Raw genomic sequence first — 19,162 nt, 5'->3', positions numbered from 1 at the left:
GTGATTTGAGCCTGTGGTTCTGATGACAGCAGACTAACTAGATGTAGTCCATCCCACAACTCTGCCCAGTGATTTGAGCCTGTGGTTCTGATGACAGCAGACTAACTAGATGTAGTCCATCCCACAACTCTGCCCAGTGATTTGAGCCTGTGGTTCTGATGACAGCAGACTAACTAGGATGTAGTCCATCCCACAACTCTGCCCAGTGATTTGAGCCTGTGGTTCTGATGACAGCAGACTAACTAGATGTAGTCCATCCCACAACTCTGCCCAGTGATTTGAGCCTGTGGTTCTGATGACAGCAGACTAACTAGATGTAGTCCATCCCACAACTCTGCCCAGTGATTTGAGCCTGTGGTTCTGATGACAGCAGACTAACTAGATGTAGTCCATCCCACAACTCTGCCCAGTGATTTGAGCCTGTGGTTCTGATGACAGCAGACTAACTAGGATGTAGTCCATCCCACAACTCTGCCCAGTGATTTGAGCCTGTGGTTCTGATGACAGCAGACTAACTAGATGTAGTCCATCCCACAACTCTGCCCAGTGATTTGAGCCTGTGGTTCTGATGACAGCAGACTAACTAGATGTAGTCCATCCCACAACTCTGCCCAGTGATTTGAGCCTGTGGTTCTGATGACAGCAGACTAACTATCTAACAGTGGAAATCGTCTGATGGATATTGTCCTCAGCCCTGATGCCTAGAAAAAAGGGTTCCAAATGGGTTCTGTCCTCATAGGAGAACCCTTCTGGGTTTCAACTAGAACCCTCTGTGGAAAGGGTTCTTCGTGGAACCCAAAATAGTTCTACCTGGAACCAAAAAGGGTTATTCAAAGGGTTCTACTATGGGGAATGCCAAAGAACCCTTTTAAGGTTCTTGATAGCACTTTTTTTTCTAAGAGTTCTTTGATCTATGGATCTTGCAGAGTTAAGTCAATATAATGATTGAATTGGTGACCTTAAAGCCTAGATCTAGAGCAACCTACCAGACCATACTCAATGTCCTGAGGAATAATATGCCAACTTGATTTAATGACTGACCAACATACTAATACAGTAGCCTGCATATATTATTTGAGTGTAATGAAATGCAAATGAACAGGTAGGCTAAAATAACTGCCATTGGAAATAGTGAGGTTTATGGTTACAAAGTTTGTTTTTTTTCTTTCAGATTTCCACCATCTTGACTTGCAGCCCTAGAGAAAAACTGTCTCATAAACAAAGTCATAATACTTTTATGTGGATTATTTAGGTTTAAAATTGTATTTCTATAACTACCTGGCATAAGGCAATATAACCCATTTAATTTCAGCGGTCAGGGACAATAGAACTCTGCGGCTGTGAAAGAAATACAAGAGAGTCAGGAAAACCGCGCGCCCATTGGCTGTTGGAGCGCACATTGGCTGTTGGAGCGCACTATAAAGAGACGCAGTATCGACTCTCATTACACCAAATGCAAGCGTCCTTCTAGGACTAGACTACACTTCAGAATAGGCTACGGTACTCTACCGCTAACAAGGACGTTTTTCTCTTGGTTTTCGCGTTTTTACTATTTTTCTTTAATAAAGACTTGTGTTCTTGACTATTACAAAAATGAAGGAAAGGAGAAATCCACAGCCGTTGGTGGTGAGATGTAAACTGGTTCTTGTTGGGGATGTTCAATGCGGAAAAACTGCGATGTTGCAAGTCCTCGCGAAGGATTGTTATCCAGAGGTACGCGAATATTTGATCTCCTGTTGCAATACTATCATTTTAAGATACACATTACATATGTTCTGCAAAGATTCCATATTGATTGAGCACATGTTTCTGAGGATTTGATCAGCCTCATAAACGGCTCTTTTAAAAGTTGGGAATACATTGACGATGGATCCATTTCTGATAGAGCATCATCATCCGCTTCAGGCCAGGATGCCTGTATCTACGGCATGTCCAATAATTCACCGTTTTCACATCGGATTATATCACATGTTCTACTGTAGGCTTCTGATCATCACCACGTTGAAATGGGTTTCATCACCACATTGAAAAAGACATATGATCACGCATCATTTTTTCCCCATTCATTTTTATTGGGCTAGCCTGCTAATTCGTTTACACTCAAATGTTTACGATTGTCGTATTAGAAGACTGTATTTCACTTTAATGTAGATCTGAATTGTGAAAATGAAGTCCATCACTTGTAGCAGGGATGATATTAACAGACTGCTATGTCATTCCTCTCCTCAGACGTATGTTCCCACAGTGTTTGAGAACTACACAGCGTGTCTGGAACTTGAGGAGCAGCGTGTGGAGCTCAGTCTGTGGGACACGTCAGGTAACTACATCCTCTCCTCCTATATCATCAACCTATATCCGCTATCACTAGTGCAGGGGTACTCCAGGCAGAGTAAAACGAATTTGGTGGTACATGAAACATTTTGAGATTCACTGATCTATATGAACTGGCTACGGTGGCCTACATTTTACCAAGCTTTTTACAGCCCCGAGTAAGACCTTGTTGAGGGGCCCTCCTTTTGAGAACAGAATATACAGTACTGGTCAAAAGTTTTAGAACACCTACTCATTCAAGGGTTTTTCTTTATTTTGTAAAAATATTTTCTACTTTGTAGAATAATAGTTAAGACATCAAAACTATGAAAGAACACTTGGAATCATGTAGTAACCAAAAAAGTGTTAAACAAATCAAAACATGATTCATATTTGAGATTCTCCAAACAGCCAGTTTGCCTTGATGGCAGGTTTACACACTCTTTGCATTCTCTCAACCAGCTTCACCTGGAATGCTTTTCCAACAGTCTTGAAGGAGTTCCCACATATGCTTAAGTAAAGTCAATTAGATATTTATGCATTTAATTTTCAATATATATTTGCTAAAATTTCTAAAAACATTTTCACTTTCATGAAATTCCATTTTGAATTCAGGCTGTAACAACAAACTTGTTGGCTGCTTTTCCGTCACTCTGCGGTCCGACTCGTCCCAAACTCATCCCAAACTCGTCCCAAACCATCTCAACTGGGTCGAGGTCTGGGGATTGTGGAGGCCAGGTCATCTGATGCAGCACTCCATCACTCTCCTTCTTGGTCAAATAGCCCTTACACAGCCTGGAGATGTGTTGGGTCATTGTCCTGTTGAAAAACAAACGATAGTCTCACTAAGCCCAAACCAGATGGGATGGCGTAATGCTGCAGAATGCCTTGTTAGCCATGCAGGTTAAGTGTGCCTTGAAAACTAAATAAATCACAGACATTGTCACCAGCACTACTTTCATGTGTTAAAGTATTGATGGACTGTCCTTTCTCTCTGCTTATTTTAGCTGTTCTTGCCATAATATGGACTTGGTCTTTTACCAAATAGGGCAATCTTCTGTATACCACCCCCACCTTGTCACAACACAACTGAATGGCTCAAACACATTAAGGAACACATTTCCACAATTAAACTTTTAACAAGGCACACCTGTTAATTGAAATGCGTTCCAGGTGACTACCTCATGAAGCTGGTTGAGAGAATGCCAAGAGTGTGCAAAGCTGTCATCAAGGCAAAGGGTGGCTACTTTTTCCTGTGTTGTTCTGTACATTACATTGTAAATAAATTAGCTTGGTTATGTCTGGTGACATTGTCAGCTAGTGTGGTATACACTGAGTGTACAAAACATTAAGTACATCTGCTCTTTCCATGACATAGACTGAACAGGTGAATCCAGATGAAAGCTATGATCCCTTAATGATGCCACTTGTTAAATCCACTTCAGTCAGTGTAGATCAGTGGTTCCCAAACTTTTTATAGTCCTGTACTGCTTCAAACATTCAACCTCCAGCTGTGTACCCCCTCTAGCACCAGGGTCAGCTCACTCTCCAAATATTGTTTTTTGCCATCCTTGTAAGCCTGCCACACACACACACACACTATATGATACATTTAATAAACACAAGAATTAGTGTGAGTTTTTGTTACAACCCGGTTTGTGGGAAGTGACAAATAATAATATAATAGTAATCAATAATGTTGCTCTTTATTTAACCATCTTACATATAAAACCTTATTTGTTCATCTAAAATTGTGAATAACTCACCACAGGTTAATGAGAAGGGTGGGCTTGAAAGGATGCACATACTGTAACTCTGCAATGTTGGGTTGTATTGGAGAGAGTCTCAGTCTTAAATCATTTTCCACGCACAGTCTGTGCCTGTATTTAGTTTTCAAGCTAGTGAGGGCTGAGAATGTCCTCTCACGTAGGTATGTGGTTGCATCAGTGCAATTGGCCAAGGCAGGATACTCTGAAAGCAGCCCAATCCAGAAATCCGGCAGTGGCTTCTGATTAAATTACATTTTTACAGAACCGCTTGTTGCAATTTTGATGAGGCTCTCTTGTTCAGATATCGGTAAGTGGACTGGAGGCAGGGCATGAAAGAATCCAGTTGTTTGTGTCATCCGTTTCGGGAAAGTACCTGTGTAATTGCGCACCAAACTCACTTAGGTTCTTCTCTGTATCACATTTGACATTGTCTGTAAGCTTGAGTTCATTTGCACACAAAAACTCATACAATGATGGAAAGACCTATGTGTTGTCCTTGTTAATGCAGACAGAGAAGAGCTCCAATATCTTAATCATAGCCTCAATTTTGTCCCGCACATTGAATATAGTTGCGGAGAGTCCCTGTAATCCTAGATTTAGATCATTCAGACGAGAAAAAATATCACCCAGATTGGCCAGTCTTGTGAGAAACTCGTCATCATGCAAGCAGTCAGACAAGTGAAAATGGTCAGTAATGAAAACTTTGCTCGTCTCTCAATAAATAAACAAAGTCAATACTTTGCCCCTTAATAACCAGGTCACTTCTGTATGTTGTAAACGTGTTACATGGTCACTGCCCATATCATTTCTTAGTGCAGAAAATACATGAGAATTCAGGGGCCTTGCTTTAACAAAGGTAACCATTTTCAGTGTAGTGTCCAAAACATCTTTCAATCTGTCAGGCATTCCCTTGGCAGCAAGAGCCTCTCGGTGGATGCTGCAGTGTACCCAAGTGGCGTAGGGAGCAACTGCTTGCACGCGCATTACCACTCCACTATGTCTCCCTGTCATTGCTTTTGCGCCCTCAGTACAAATATCAAAACATCTTCAAATCAAATCAAATTGTATTTGTCACATACACATGGTTAGCAGATGTTAATGCGAGTGTAGAGAAATGCTTGTGATTCTAGTTTCCACAATGCAGTAATAACCAACGAGTAATCTAATCTAACAATTCCAAAACTACTACCTTATAAACACAAGTGTAAAGGGATAAAGAATATGTACATAAAGATATATGAATGAGTGATGGTACAGAACGGCATAGGCAAGATGCAGTAGATGGTATCGAGTACAGTATATACATGAGATGAGTAATGTAGGGTATGTAAACAAAGTGGCATAGTTTGAAGTGGCTAGTGATACATGTATTACATAAAGATGCAGTAGATGATATAGAGTACCGTATATACATATGAGATGAGTAATGTAGGGTATGTAAACATTATATTAAGTAGCATTGTTTAAAGTGGCTAGTGATATATTTTACATCAATTTCCATCAATTCCCATTATTAAAGTGGCTGGAGTTGAGTCAGTACGTTGGCAGCAGCCACTCAATGTTAGCGGTGGCTGTTTAACAGTCTGATGGCCTTGAGATAGAAGCTGTTTTTCAGTCTCTCGGTCCCTGCTTTGATGCACCTGTACTGACCTCACCTTCTGGATGATAACGGGGTGAACAGGCAGTGGCTTGGGTGGTTGTTGTCCTTGATGATCTTTATGGCCTTCCTGTGACATCGGGTGGTGTAGGTGTCCTGGAGGGCAGGTAGTTTGCCCCCGGTGATGCGTTGTGAAGAGCTCACTACCCTATGTAGAGCCTTACGGTTGTGGGCGGTGATACAGCCCGACAGGATGCTCTCGGTTGTGCATCTGTAGAAGTTTGTGAGTGCTTTTGGTGACAAGCCAAATTTCTTCAGCCTCCTGTCTGTGTGGGTGGACCAATTCAGTTTGTCTGTGATGTGTACGCAGAGGAACTTAAAACTTACTACCCTCTTGACCACCAAAGTCCATTTGATGTCACAAAGCTGTCCAGTACTTTAAAAATATCCTCTCCTGTTGTCCTGGTTTCCAATGGTTTGCAGAAGAGGATGTCTTCCTTAATTGACCCCCCCCCCATAAATGTAACGGACATATACCAGGAGCTGTGCCAGGCCTGTTGACTCATCCAGCTGTAACAGACATATACCAGGAGCTGTGCCAGGCCTGTTGACTCATCCAGCTGTAACAGACATATACCAGGAGCTGTGCCAGGCCCGCCATGTCTGTTGACTCATCCAGCTGTAACACACATATACCAGGAGCTGTGTCAGGCCCGCTACGTCTGTTGACTCATCCAGCTGTAACAGACATATACCAGGAGCTGTGTCAGGCCCGCAACATCTGTTGACTCATCCAGCTGTAACAGACATATACCAGGAGCTGTGCCAGGCCTGTTGACTCATCCAGCTGTAACAGACATATACCAGGAGCTGTGCCACGTCTGTTGACTCATCCAGCTATAACAGACATATACCAGGAGCTGTGCCAGGCCCGCCACGTCTGTTGGCTCATCCAGCTGTAACAGACATATACCAGGAGCTGTTTCAGGCCCACCATGTCTGTTGACTCATCCAGCTGTAACAGACATATACCAGGAGCTGTGCCAGGCCTGTTGACTCATCCAGCTGTAACAGACATATACCAGGAGCTGTGCCAGGCCCGCCACGTCTGTTGACTCATCCAGCTGTAACAGACATATACCAGGAGCTGTGCCAGGCCTGCCACGTATGTTGACTCATCCAGCTGTAACAGACATATACCAGGAGCTGTGCCAGGCCCGCCACGTATGTTGACTCATCCAGCTGTAACAGACATATACCAGGAGCTGTGCCAGGCCCACCACGTCTGTTGACTCATCCAGCTGTAACAGACATATACCAGGAGCTGTTTCAGGCCCACCATGTCTGTTGACTCATCCAGCTGTAACAGACATATACCAGGAGCTGTGCCAGGCCCACCACGTATGTTGACTCATCCAGCTGTAACAGATATATACCAGGAGCTGTGCCAGGCCCACCACGTCTGTTGACTCATCCAGCTGTAACAGACATATACCAGGAGCTGTGTCAGGCCTGTTGACTCATCCAGCTGTAACAGACATATACCAGGAGCTGTGTCAGGCCCGCCACGTCTGTTGACTCATCCAGCTGTAACACACATATACCAGGAGCTGTGCCAGGCCCTCCACGTATGTTGACTCATCCAACTGTAACGCATAGAATTCACTGGCTTGTATGCAAAGCAGTAATTGTTTCAAAACATCTCCTGCCATGTCACTGATGCGTTGTGAAACAATGTTGTTTGATGAAGGAGGCAGTAGCTTGGTGCTTTCCCGGGTAAGGAGGCAGTAGCTTGGTGCTTTCCCGGGTAAGGAGGCAGTAGCTTGGTGCTTTCCCGGGTAAGGAGGCAGTAGCTTGGTGCTTTCCCGGGTAAGGAGGCAGTAGCTTGGTGCTTTCCCGGGTGAGGAGGCAGTAGCTTGGTGCTTTCCCGGGTGAGGAGGCAGTAGCTTGGTGCTTTCCTGGGTGAGGAGGCAGTAGCTTGGTGCTTTCCCGGGTAAGGAGGCAGTAGCTTGGTGCTTTCCCGGGTAAGGAGGCAGTAGCTTGGTGCTTTCCCGGGTAAGGAGGCAGTAGCTTGGTGCTTTCCCGGGTAAGGAGGCAGTAGTTTGGTGCTTTCCCGGGTAAGGAGGCAGTAGCTTGGTGCTTTCCCGGGTAAGGAGGCAGTAGCTTGGTGCTTTCCCGGGTAAGGAGGCAGTAGCTTGGTGCTTTCCCGGGTAAGGAGGCAGTAGCTTGGTGCTTTCCGGGTAAGGAGGCAGTAGCTTGGTGCTTTCCCGGGTAAGGAGGCAGTAGCTTGGTGCTTTCCCGGGTAAGGAGGCAGTAGCTTGGTGCTTTCCCGGGTAAGGAGGCAGTAGCTTGGTGCTTTCCCGGGTAAGGAGGCAGTAGCTTGGTGCTTTCCCGGGTAAGGAGGCAGTAGCTTGGTGCTTTCCCGGGTAAGGAGGCAGTAGCTTGGTGCTTTCCCGGGTAAGGAGGCAGTAGCTTGGTGCTTTCCCAGGTAAGGAGGCAGTAGCTTGGTGCTTTCCCAGGTAAGGAGGCAGTAGCTTGGTGCTTTCCCGGGTAAGGAGGCAGTAGCTTGGTGCTTTCCCGGGTAAGGAGGCAGTAGCTTGGTGCTTTCCCGGGTGAGGAGGCAGTAGCTTGGTGCTTTCCCGGGTGAGGGGGCAGTAGCTCTTCCGCTTCATCAGATTCACAAATGTCAGTGTCCATGCTAGCTGGGCTAACAACAACATGTAGATTTACTGATGCTAGCATTGGATGTGTTCGTGGAAGCAGAACAACTTGTGTTGTCGACAGGTGCAGGTGTAGTACTGCTGGTAGTAACAGTATTACCAGTAGAGCAGGTATGTGTCTCTATGGACGCAGAACAAATTGTGTCGTGGACAGATGCAGGTGTAGTACTGCTGGTAGTAACAGTATTACCAGCAGAGCAGGTATGTGTCTCTATGGAAGCAGAACAACTTGTGTTGTCGACAGGTGCAGGTGTAGTACTGCTGGTAGTAGCAGTATTACCAGTAGAGCAGGCATGTGTCTCTATGGAAGCAGAAAAACTTGTGTTGTCGACAGGTGCAGGTGTAGTACTGCTGGTAGTAGCAGTATTACCAGTAGAGCAGGTATGTGTCTCTATGGAAGCAGGCCTTACTTTTTTAAAACCATTTATCCATCTTCGAGCAAACGGAATGAGCAGCAGGTACGTTTGGCTACATACAGACTGTTAGTGGATTTCCTGCGAGAGAGTAACGATTAATGTGATTGGATGTTAATTATTTGACTAGTCAACCTGTATTTGACATTGTGTTGTTATTTCGCTGAACACTAGATGGTTTAATTTTATTTTTGGCAGTGAAACAAGGCGAGAGAAAACACTCACCCAAATAAACTATTTTCAGGACCCTGTGTTTCAAAGATCATTCGTAAAAATCCAAATAACTTCACAGATCTTCATTGTAAAGGGTTTAAACACCGTTTCCCATGCTTGTTCAATAAACCACAAACAATTAATGAACATGCACCTGTGGAACGGTCGTTAAGACACTAACAGCTTACAGACGGTAGACAATTAAGGTCACAGTTATGAAAGAGGCCTTTCTACTGACTCTGAAAAACACCAAAAGAAAGATGCCCAGGGTCCCTGGTCATCTGCGTAAACGTGCCTTAGGCATGCTGAAAGGAGGCATAAGGACTGCAGATGTGGCCAGGGAAATAAATGTCCATACTGTGAGATGCCTAAGAAAGCGCTACAGGGAGACAGGACAGACAGCTGATCATCCTCGCAGTGGCAGATCCCATGTGACAACACCTGCACAGGATCTGTACATCCGAACATCACACCTGCTGGACAGGTACAGGATGGCAACAACAACTGCCTGAGTTACACCAGGAACGCACAATCCCTCCATCAGTGCTCAGACTGTCCGCAATAGGCTGAGAGAGACTGGACTGAGGGTTTGTAGGCCTGTTGTAAGGCAGGTCCTCACCAGACATCACCAGCAACAACGTCGCCTATGGGCACAAACCCACCGTCGTTAGAATAGACAGGACTGGCAAAAAGTGCTCTTCATTGACGAGTCGCGGTTTTGTCTCATCAGGGGTGATGGTCGATATTCGCATTTATCATCGTAGGAATGACCATTACACCGAGGCCTGTACTCTGGAGAGGGATGATTTGGAGGTGGAGGGTCCGTCATAGTCTGGGGCAGTGTGTCACAGCATCATCGGACTGAGCTTGTTGTCATTGCAGGCAATCTCAACGCTGTGCGTTACAGGGAAGGCATCCTCCTCCCTCATGTGGTACCCTTCCTGTAGGCTCATCCTGACATGACCCTCCAGCGTGACAATGCCACCAGCCGTACTGCTCGTTCTGTGTGTGATTTCCAGCAAGACAGGAATGTCAGTGTTCTGCCGTGGCCAGGGAAGAGCCCGGATCTCAATCCCATTGAGCACGTCTGGGACCTGTTGGATGAGAGGGTGAGGGCTAGGGCCATTCCCCCCAGAAATGTCCAGGAATTTGCAGGTGTCTTGGTGGAAGAGTGGGGTAACATGTCACAGCAAGAACTGGCAAATCTGGTGCAGTCCATGAGGAGGAGATGCACTGCAGTACTTAATGCAGCTGGTGGCCACACCAGATACTGACTGTTACTTTAGATTGTGACCCCCTTTGTTCAGGGATACATTTTCCCATTTATGTTAGTCATATGTCTGTGGAACCTGTACAGTTTATGTCTCAGTTGTTGAATCTTATGTTCATACAAATATTTACACGTTAAGTTTGCAGAAAATAAACGCAGTTGACAGTGAGAGGACTTCTTTTTTTGCTGAGTTTATGTAGTCCCGTTCGAAAATATAAATGGACTGTTTAAAAATGTGATTTATTTATTTATTTAGCGTACCCCTGACGGCATAGCGCACACCAGTTTTGGAATACCTGGTGTAGATGAAGGTGGGGAGACAAGTTAAAGAAGGTTTTTTAAGCCTTGAGACAATTGAGACATGGATTGTGTATGTGTGTTATTCAGAGGGTAAATTGGCAAGACAAAATATTTATGTGCCTTTGAACGGGGTATTGTAGTTGGTGTCAGGAGCACCGGTTTGTGTCAAGAACTGCAATGCTGTTGGGTTTTTCATGCTCAACAGTTTCCCGTGTGTATCAATAATGGTCCATCACCCAAAGGACATCCAGACAACTTAAAAAAATAAATAATTATCTGTTATTTTACCAGGTAAGTTGACTGAGAACACATTCTCATTTTGCAGCAACGACTTGGGGAATAATTACAGGGGAGAGGAGGGGGATGAATGAGACAATTGTAAACTGGGGATTATTAGGTGACCGTGATGGTTTTGAGGGTCAGATTAGGAATTTAGCCAGGACACCGGGGTTAACACCTCTACTCTTACGATAAGTGCCATGGGGCGGCAGGGTAGCCTAGTGGTTAGAGAGTTGGACTAGTTGCAAGTTCAAACCCCCGAGCTGACAAGGTACAAATCTGTCGTTCTGCCCCTGAACAGGCAGTTAACCCACTGTTCCTAGGCCAGCCAGCCAGCCAGCCAGCCAGCCAGCCAGCCAGCCTCGCTCTTCTGTTCCACTTGTTTAATCCAGTGATAAAAATATCAATGTGGATTTAGTGTCTTGATTGTCATCTTCTCCCACTCTGAAACACCAATAGGGGAGAGGAGAGGAGGATAAAGGAGGAGAGGAGATGAGAGGAGCATAAACGAGGAGAGGAAAGGAGATGAGAGGAGATGGGAGGAGAGGAGCATAAAGAGGAGAGGAGAGGAGATGAGAGGAGATGGGAGGAGAGGAGATGAGAGGAGGATAAATGAGGAGAGGAGATGGGAGGAGAGGAGCATAAAGAGGAGAGGAGAGGAGAGGAGGATGGGTAGGAGCGGCGAGGTGGATAAGGGAGGAGAGGAGAGGAGATGGGAGGAGAGGAGTATAAATGAGGAGAGGAGGATGGGGAGGAGCGGCGAGGTGGATAAGGGAGGAGAGGAGAGGAGATGGGAGGAGAGGAGGTTAAGGGAGGAGAGATGATAAGGGAGGAGAGAAGAGAAGGAGGGGAGGAGAGGAGGAGGAGAGGAGAGGAGGATAGCTAGGAGATGAGGAGAATAGGGAGGAGATGAGGAGGAGGATAGGAGATGAGGAGGAGGATAGGAGAGGAGGAAAATGAGGAGGATAGAGGAGGAGAGGGAGGAGAGGAGGAGGATAGGAGATGAGGAGGATAGGAGGAGAGGAGGAGGATAGGAGATGGGGAGGAGAGGAGGAGGATAGGAGATGAGGAGGATAGGAGAGGAGGGAAATGAGAGAGGGGAAGGGACAGCAAAGTACAGCTCAGCATGAGAAGTGATACCCCTCAGAGATTACCCCTGGTCTCTGTCCTCTCTTTCTGTCTCTCGCTATATGTCTCCTTGTCTCTGTCTCCCTCTCTATCTCACTCAATTCAATTCAATTCAAGGGACTTTATTGGCATGGGAAATATATGCTAACATTGCCAAAGCATGTGAAGTAGATAATATACTAAAGTGTAATAAACAATACAAATGAACATTAAACATTACACTCACAGAAGTTCCAAAAGAATAAAGACATTACAAATGTCATATTATCTATATATATGCTGTTGTAATGATGTACAAATGGTTACAGTACAAAAGGGAAAATAAATAAACATAAAAATGGGTTGTATTTACAATGGTGTTTGTTCTTCACTGGTTGCCCTTTTCTTGTGGCAAGAGGTCACAAATCTTGCTGCTGTGATGTCACACTGGTATGACACCCAATAGATATGGGACTTTATCAAAATTTGATTTGTTTTCAAATTCTTTGTGGATCTGTGTAATCTCAGGGAAATATGTGCCTCTAATATGGTCATACATTTGGCAGGAGGTTAGGAAGAACAGCGCAGTTTCTACCTCATTTTGTGGACAGTGAGCACATAGCCTGTCTTCTCTTGAGAGCCATGTCTGCCAATGGCGGCCTTTCTCAACAGCAAGGCTATGCTCACTGAGTCTTTACATAGTCAAGGATTTCTTTAAGTTTGGTTCAGTCACAGTGGTCAGGTAATCTGCTGCTGTGTACTCTCTGTTTAGGGCCAAGTAGCATTGTAGTTTGCTCTGTTTTTTTGTTAATTCTTTCAAATGTGTCAAGTAATTATGTCTTTGTTTTCTCATGATTTGGTTGGGTCTAATTGTGTTGCTGTCCTGGGGCTCTGTGGGGTGTGTTTGTATTTGTGAACAGAGCCCTAGGACCAGCTTGCTTAGGGGACTCTTCTCCAGGTTCATCTCTGTAGGTGATGGCTTTGTTATGGAAGGTTTGGGAAACACTTCCTTTTAGGTGGTTTGTAGAATTTAATGTCTTGTTTCTGGATTTTGATCATTACTGGGTATCGGCCTAATTCTACTCTGCATTCATTATTTGGTGTTCTACGTTGTACACGGAGGATATTTTTGCAGAATTCTGCATGTAGAGTCTCAATTTGGCATTTGTCCCATTTTGTGAATTCTTGGTTGGTGAGCGGACCCCAGACCTCACAACCATAAAGGGCAATGGGTTCTATAAGTGATTCAAGTATTTTTAGCCAGATCCGAATTGGTATGTCAAATTTTTATGTTCCATTCTCTCACTCTCTCTCTGACTCTACTGCGCTCAACTAAATGTTGTTTCTTCTTGGATATGATGTCTCCTTTCTGCATTATCTTGTTAAAAGAAAAGAGTCTACTATCATTGACCTTGGACAGTATTTGGTACGGGTGTTAGACCAAACTATTTTTGTTTTTCTACATGTTCTTCCCTTTACTACATCTGAATGTTGTTCTGGGCGTCTGTAACAAGCCTCTGTCCTCTCCTCTAGGTTCTCCCTACTATGACAATGTGAGGCCTCTCTGTTACAGTGCCTCTGTCCTCTCCTCTAGGTTCTCCCTACTATGACAATGTGAGGCCTCTCTGTTACAGTGCCTCTGTCCTCTCCTCTAGGTTCTCCCTACTATGACAATGTGAGGCCTCTCTGTTACAGTGCCTCTGTCCTCTCCTCTAGGTTCTCCCTACTATGACAATGTGAGGCCTCTCTGTTACAGTGCCTCTGTCCTCTCCTCTAGGTTCTCCCTACTATGACAATGTGAGGCCTCTCTGTTACAGTGCCTCTGTCCTCTCCTCTAGGTTCTCCCTACTATGACAATGTGAGGCCTCTCTGTTACAGGGCCTCTGTCCTCTCCTCTGTTTTGACGTCTGCCGCCCAGACACCTTCGACTGTGGGCTCAAGAAGGTAATGGCTCCCATCTCTCACGTTATCTTTCTGTCTCTCTCTTTTCTCTCTCTTCTGTTCTCTCTAAACAGTATTCCTAACTGTCTGCAAGTCCCCAGCGATGTTTTCAAGCCAGCTACCAGGCTCAAATCATCTGGCTTTTATTGGACTTTTCAAAACTTGCTATTCAAAACAGAGACCAGGCAACGTATTGCTGCGTTTTAGTTTATAGCTATGTGATTCACCAGGTCTGTAGACTATTTATCTTGGTAATCATGAGGGAAATGACATTTGTAATTTGGCTAACTACCCCAAATCATGACTTGTTCATTATCATGTTGGTAAATATCTGCTCTGTTGTCTCTCCAGTGGAAGACAGAGATCTTAGATTTCTGCCCCAGCACACGCATCCTTCTCATTGGCTGTAAGACCGACCTGCGCACAGACGTCTGCACCCTGATGGAGCTGTCCAATCAGAAACAGGTCCCCATCACCCATGAGCAGGTGTGACTGAGAGGACACACATAGGCCAGGGTTTTTGTTAGCCGGTAATAGCTGGCTTTTTGTTCACTTAAAAAAAAAGCAGATTAAAACAATTGTCTGGGAGAAGAAGAAAAAAAACATTGCTTTTAAAGCTCATTGATGGATAAACCAGTCAATGGAAATACAGTGGGGAGAACAAGTATTTGATACACTGCTGATTTTGCAGGTTTTCCTACTTACAAATCATGTAGAGGTCTGTAATTTTTATCATAGGTACACTTCAACTGTGAGAGACGGAATCTAAAACAAAAATCCAGAAAATCACATTGTATGATTTTAAAGTAATTAATTTGCATTTTATTGCATGACATAAGTATTTGATACATCAGAAAAACAGAACTTAATATTTGGTACAGAAACCTTTGTTTGAAATTACAGAGATCATATGTGTTTCCTGTAGTTCTTGACCAGGTTTGCACACACTGCAGCAGGGAGGCCCACTCCTCCACACAGACCTTCTCCAGATCCTTCAGGTTTCGGGGCTGTCGCTGGGCAATACGGACTTTTAGCTCCCTCCAAAGATGTTCTATTGGGTTCAGGTCTGGAGACTGACTAGGGCTTTCCAGGACCTTGAGATGCTTCTTACGGAGCCACTACTTAGTTGCCCTGGATGTGTGTTTTGGGTCCTTGTTTTAGGCCCCCTTACTGAGGGAAGGAGGTTGTTGGCCAGGATCTCGCGATACATAGCCCCATCCATCCTCCCCTCAATACGGTGCAGTCGTCCTGTCCCCTTTGCAGAAAAGCATCCCCAAAGAATGATGTTTCCACCTCCATGCTTCACGGTTGGGATGGTGTTCTTGGGGTTGTACTCATCCTTCTTCTTCCTCCAAACACGTCGAGTGGAGTTTCGACCAAAAAGCTCTATTTTTGTCTCATCAGACCACATGACCATCTCCCATTCCTCCTCTGGATCATCCAGATGTTCAATTGGCAAACTTCAGACGGGCCTGGACATGCGCTGGCTTGAGCAGGGGGACCTTGCGTGCACTGCAGGATTTTAATCCATGGCGGCATATTGTGTTACTAATGGTTTTCTTTGAGACTGTGGTCCCAGCTCTCTTCAGGTCATTGACCAGGTCCTGCCGTGTAGTTCTGGGCTGATCCCTCACCTTCCTCATGATCATTGATGCCCCACAAGGTGAGATCTTGCATGGAACCCCAGACCGAGGGTGATTGACCGTCATCTTGAACTTCTTCCATTTTCTAATAATTGCACCAACAGTTGTTGCCTTCTTTACAAGCATTTCGCTACACTCGCATTAACATCTGCTAACCATGTGTATGTGACAAATAAAATGTGATTTGATTTCTCACCAAGCTGCTTGCCTATTGTCCTGTAGCCCATCCCAGCCTTGTGCAGGTCTACAATTTTATCCCTGATGTCCTTACACAGCTCTCTGGTCTTGGCCATTGTGGAGAGGTTGGAGTCTGTTTGGTTGAGTGTGTGGACAGGTGTCTTTTATACAGGTAACAAGTTCAAACAGGTGCAGTTAATACAGGTAATGAGTGGAGAACAGGAGGGCTTCTTAAAACAGGTCTGTGAGAGCCGAAATTCTTACTGGTTGGTAGGTGGTCAAATACTTATGTCATGCAATAAAATGCAAATGAATTACTTAAAAATCATAAAATGTGATTTTCTGGATTTTTGTTTTAGATTCGGTCTCTCACAGTTGAAGTGTACCTATGATAAAAATGACAGACCTCTACATGCTTTGTAAGTAGGAAAACCTGCAAAATCGGCAGTGTATCAAATACTTGTTCTCCCCACTGTACATTTAACTGGGGTCTATAGGTTCATGTGCATAGTTTTGTGGAATTAAATTGGCACACGTGTACAGTATGCAGATACAGAGCCTTTGAGTGGAAAATCTGTCAGACAGCGCGAGAGCTGCTGCTGCTGCTGAATCTTGTGGTGCTTTCAAGACAACTGGGAACTCTGAAAAATACGAGGTCAAATCATGGCGTCAGTGATCGTCAGGTCGGAAAGTCCCGAGTTTTAATTCAGAGTTGGATTTTTCCCAGTCAGACCTAGTTACTTTCCCAGTTGTCTTGAACGCACTGAAGACAGAAAACTTAGATTTCTAAGTTCCCAGTTGTCTTGAATGCGGCATTAAACAGCAACAGAAGGCAGGCTTCATTCGCGCATCACACACCACTTTGCAGTATTGCTTGAGGGAAAATGCATTTTTAAAACATATACTGAATGTTTTAATAGCTATTATGAGGCACAACGGTGTTTTCCTGCTAATAGTATTACGGAACGCACATTTGAGCGTAGCCTACTGCTTTATAATGTGAACAAATAGTAGTTTCTCAACATTTTAAGCTTAACCTTCTGATCTGTTGCATCAGACATTTATTTTGTGTGTAGCCTGGTTTTGGGGTCTATCATCCCACAACTATCCCAGAGTCTGTTTGGAATAGGTGGCCTAAACCTTTCCACTATAGTAGATTGACATAGGCTAGTGATTTAGCTGTTGGTTATTTTGTCTTGTTGTCTGAGGAAAACTAAATGTGGACAGGTATTCTAACATCTTCAAAACATCAGAATTTGTAAGAATGAATTACCGTATTCTAAATGTGATTTCTGTCATGCTGAGCAGCGTGGGTGGACGCACTAATCAGATTACACACCCAATGAGCAGCGTGGGTGGACGCACTAATCAGATTACACACCCAATGAGCAGCGTGGGTGGACGCACTAATCAGATTACACACCCAATGAGCAGCGTGGGTGGACGCACTAATCAGATTACACACCCAATGAGCAGCGTGGGTGGACGCACTAATCAGATTACACACCCAATGCACATGGGTCCGGTACATTTCTTATGTCTGGTAAATTAAAATGTTGGTGGTCAAATGTCCGGTGCCACATTTTCCTGATGGGGACCTTGACAGACAGACAGACAGACAGACAGACAGACAGACAGACAGACAGACAGACAGACAGACAGACAGACAGACAGACAGACAGACAGACAGACAGACAGACAGACAGACAGACAGACAGACAGACAGACAGACAGACACACACACACACACACACACACACACACACACACACACACACACACACACACACACACACACACACACACACACACACACACACACACACACACACACACACACACACACACACACACACACACACACACACACACACCTGTTCAGATAGAGATGTATGGTGAAATCTATTGTGTGGAACAGAATAAGCTCTCAGCCTCTCTCCTCTGCCCCTTCCTCCCCAGGGTTCCTCCATGGCCAAGCAGCTTGGTACTGAGGCCTACCTGGAGTGTTCAGCGTTCACCTCAGAGAAGAGTATCCACAGTGTGTTCCGTACGGCCTCTCTGGCTTGCATCAACAAGCTCCAGCTCCTCCCCAAGACCAGCCCCACTCAACGCTTATCCAAGAGGCTCCTCCATCTCCCCAGCCGCTCCGAGCTGCTCTCCACCACCTTCAAGAAGGAGAAGACCAAGAGCTGCGCCATCATGTGAGTGGAGACCTGGGGAGAGGGGGCTTTCGCTCCCTTCCAACACGCTGCTCCGATTCCCCAGAACCCCTTGACTGTTTGGTTCGGGGAAGGTGTGGTTGGTTTCATCACGATAGCTTTAACATGAGAAGGCTCTTCCTCCATGCTGACCCCCCCCGCCCCCGCCCCCAAAGTCAAATAAACTCAGAACAGGTGGACACCTTGTCCTGAACTACTCTTCAGTGCATATCTAATCTTTTTCACTACTGTAACTTGGCTTTTTGATCATCAGCGAACCATTTTTCTCACCTGTTACAGTAACGGTATGCAACCATGATGGTGTGACATCACTACTATTTAGGAACATGTTGATTTGTCCAAATTGGAGAAATGTGCAACGTGTGACAAGGCTTTAACATTGGGATGTAAAAATGCCTCTCAAGACAATTAAATACCTATTTTAAAAAACTAAATTGAGCATGATAATATCTCAGACATTACTGAAAATTGTATCCCCTCTGTATTACAGAGTGTCAACTATAAGGTGTAGCAACATGAGCAAATCAGTGCTCAAACAGTGTTTGTGATCTTCTTGATTAAGGCCCAACGGGGGCTGACTGTTTGAGAGAGACGTGGAGAGAGGAGTGTTTGATGGGATCATAGCATGAACAGAGGGCCATTACATTTCTCATTGTCTCGGTCGTGAGGAGAGGAGGACTTGACGGATAAGGGCTGATTGCGTGAACAGAGGGCCATTACATTTCTCATTGTCTCGGCCGTGAGGAGAGGAGGCCTTGAAGGATAAGGGCTGATTGCGTGAACAGGAAGGTGTCAGACAGACAGACAAGCAGGCAGGCGGACGAACGGACAAGCAGACAGGCAGGCAAGCAGGCAGACGAACATGCAGGCAGACAGACAGACAGACAGACAGACAGACAGACAGACAGACAGACAGACAGACAGACAGACAGACAGACAGACAGACAGACAGACAGACAGACAGACAGACAGACAGACAGACAGACAGACAGACAGACAGACAGACAGACAGACAGACAGACAGACAGACAGACAGACAGACAGACAGACAGACAGACAGACAGACAGATATACACAGACAGACAGACAGACAGACAGACATACAGATATACACACAGACAGACAGACACCAGTGTGAGCCATCTGCTCTCAGTCAGTGGAGTACCAGGTTACAGAGGAAAAGTACAGAACAGATGGATATTGG

At 45.1% G+C, this 19,162-nt stretch overlaps 1 protein-coding gene across 1 annotated transcript; it reads left to right on the top strand.

The window, feature by feature from the left end:
• The first annotated feature begins 1,477 nt into the window (after nucleotides 1-1,477).
• Nucleotides 1,478-18,858, top strand: LOC124023173 (rho-related GTP-binding protein Rho6-like). The gene is made up of 3 exons (XM_046337707.1): nucleotides 1,478-1,713; nucleotides 2,230-2,317; nucleotides 17,699-18,858. Exons 1-3 carry the CDS (start codon nucleotides 1,655-1,657, stop codon nucleotides 17,942-17,944), a joined length of 393 nt encoding a protein of 130 aa, XP_046193663.1. The 5' UTR covers nucleotides 1,478-1,654; the 3' UTR covers nucleotides 17,945-18,858.
• The last annotated feature ends 304 nt before the right edge of the window (nucleotides 18,859-19,162 follow it).

Source organism: Oncorhynchus gorbuscha, linkage group LG03 (genome assembly GCF_021184085.1).
Source record: "Oncorhynchus gorbuscha isolate QuinsamMale2020 ecotype Even-year linkage group LG03, OgorEven_v1.0, whole genome shotgun sequence".
NCBI lineage: Eukaryota > Metazoa > Chordata > Actinopteri > Salmoniformes > Salmonidae > Oncorhynchus > Oncorhynchus gorbuscha.
This window is presented reverse-complemented; position numbering and strand designations above follow the sequence as displayed.

Coding starts and splice junctions, on each gene's coding strand:
- LOC124023173 (XM_046337707.1), top strand. CDS start 1,655: ATGTTCAATGCGGAAAAACTGCGATGTTGCAAGTCCTCGCGAAGGATT. Junction 1,714..2,229: donor CGAAGGATTGTTATCCAGAG/GTACGCGAATAT, acceptor TCCTCTCCTCAG/ACGTATGTTCCCACAGTGTT. Junction 2,318..17,698: donor CAGTCTGTGGGACACGTCAG/GTAACTACATCC, acceptor CTTCCTCCCCAG/GGTTCCTCCATGGCCAAGCA.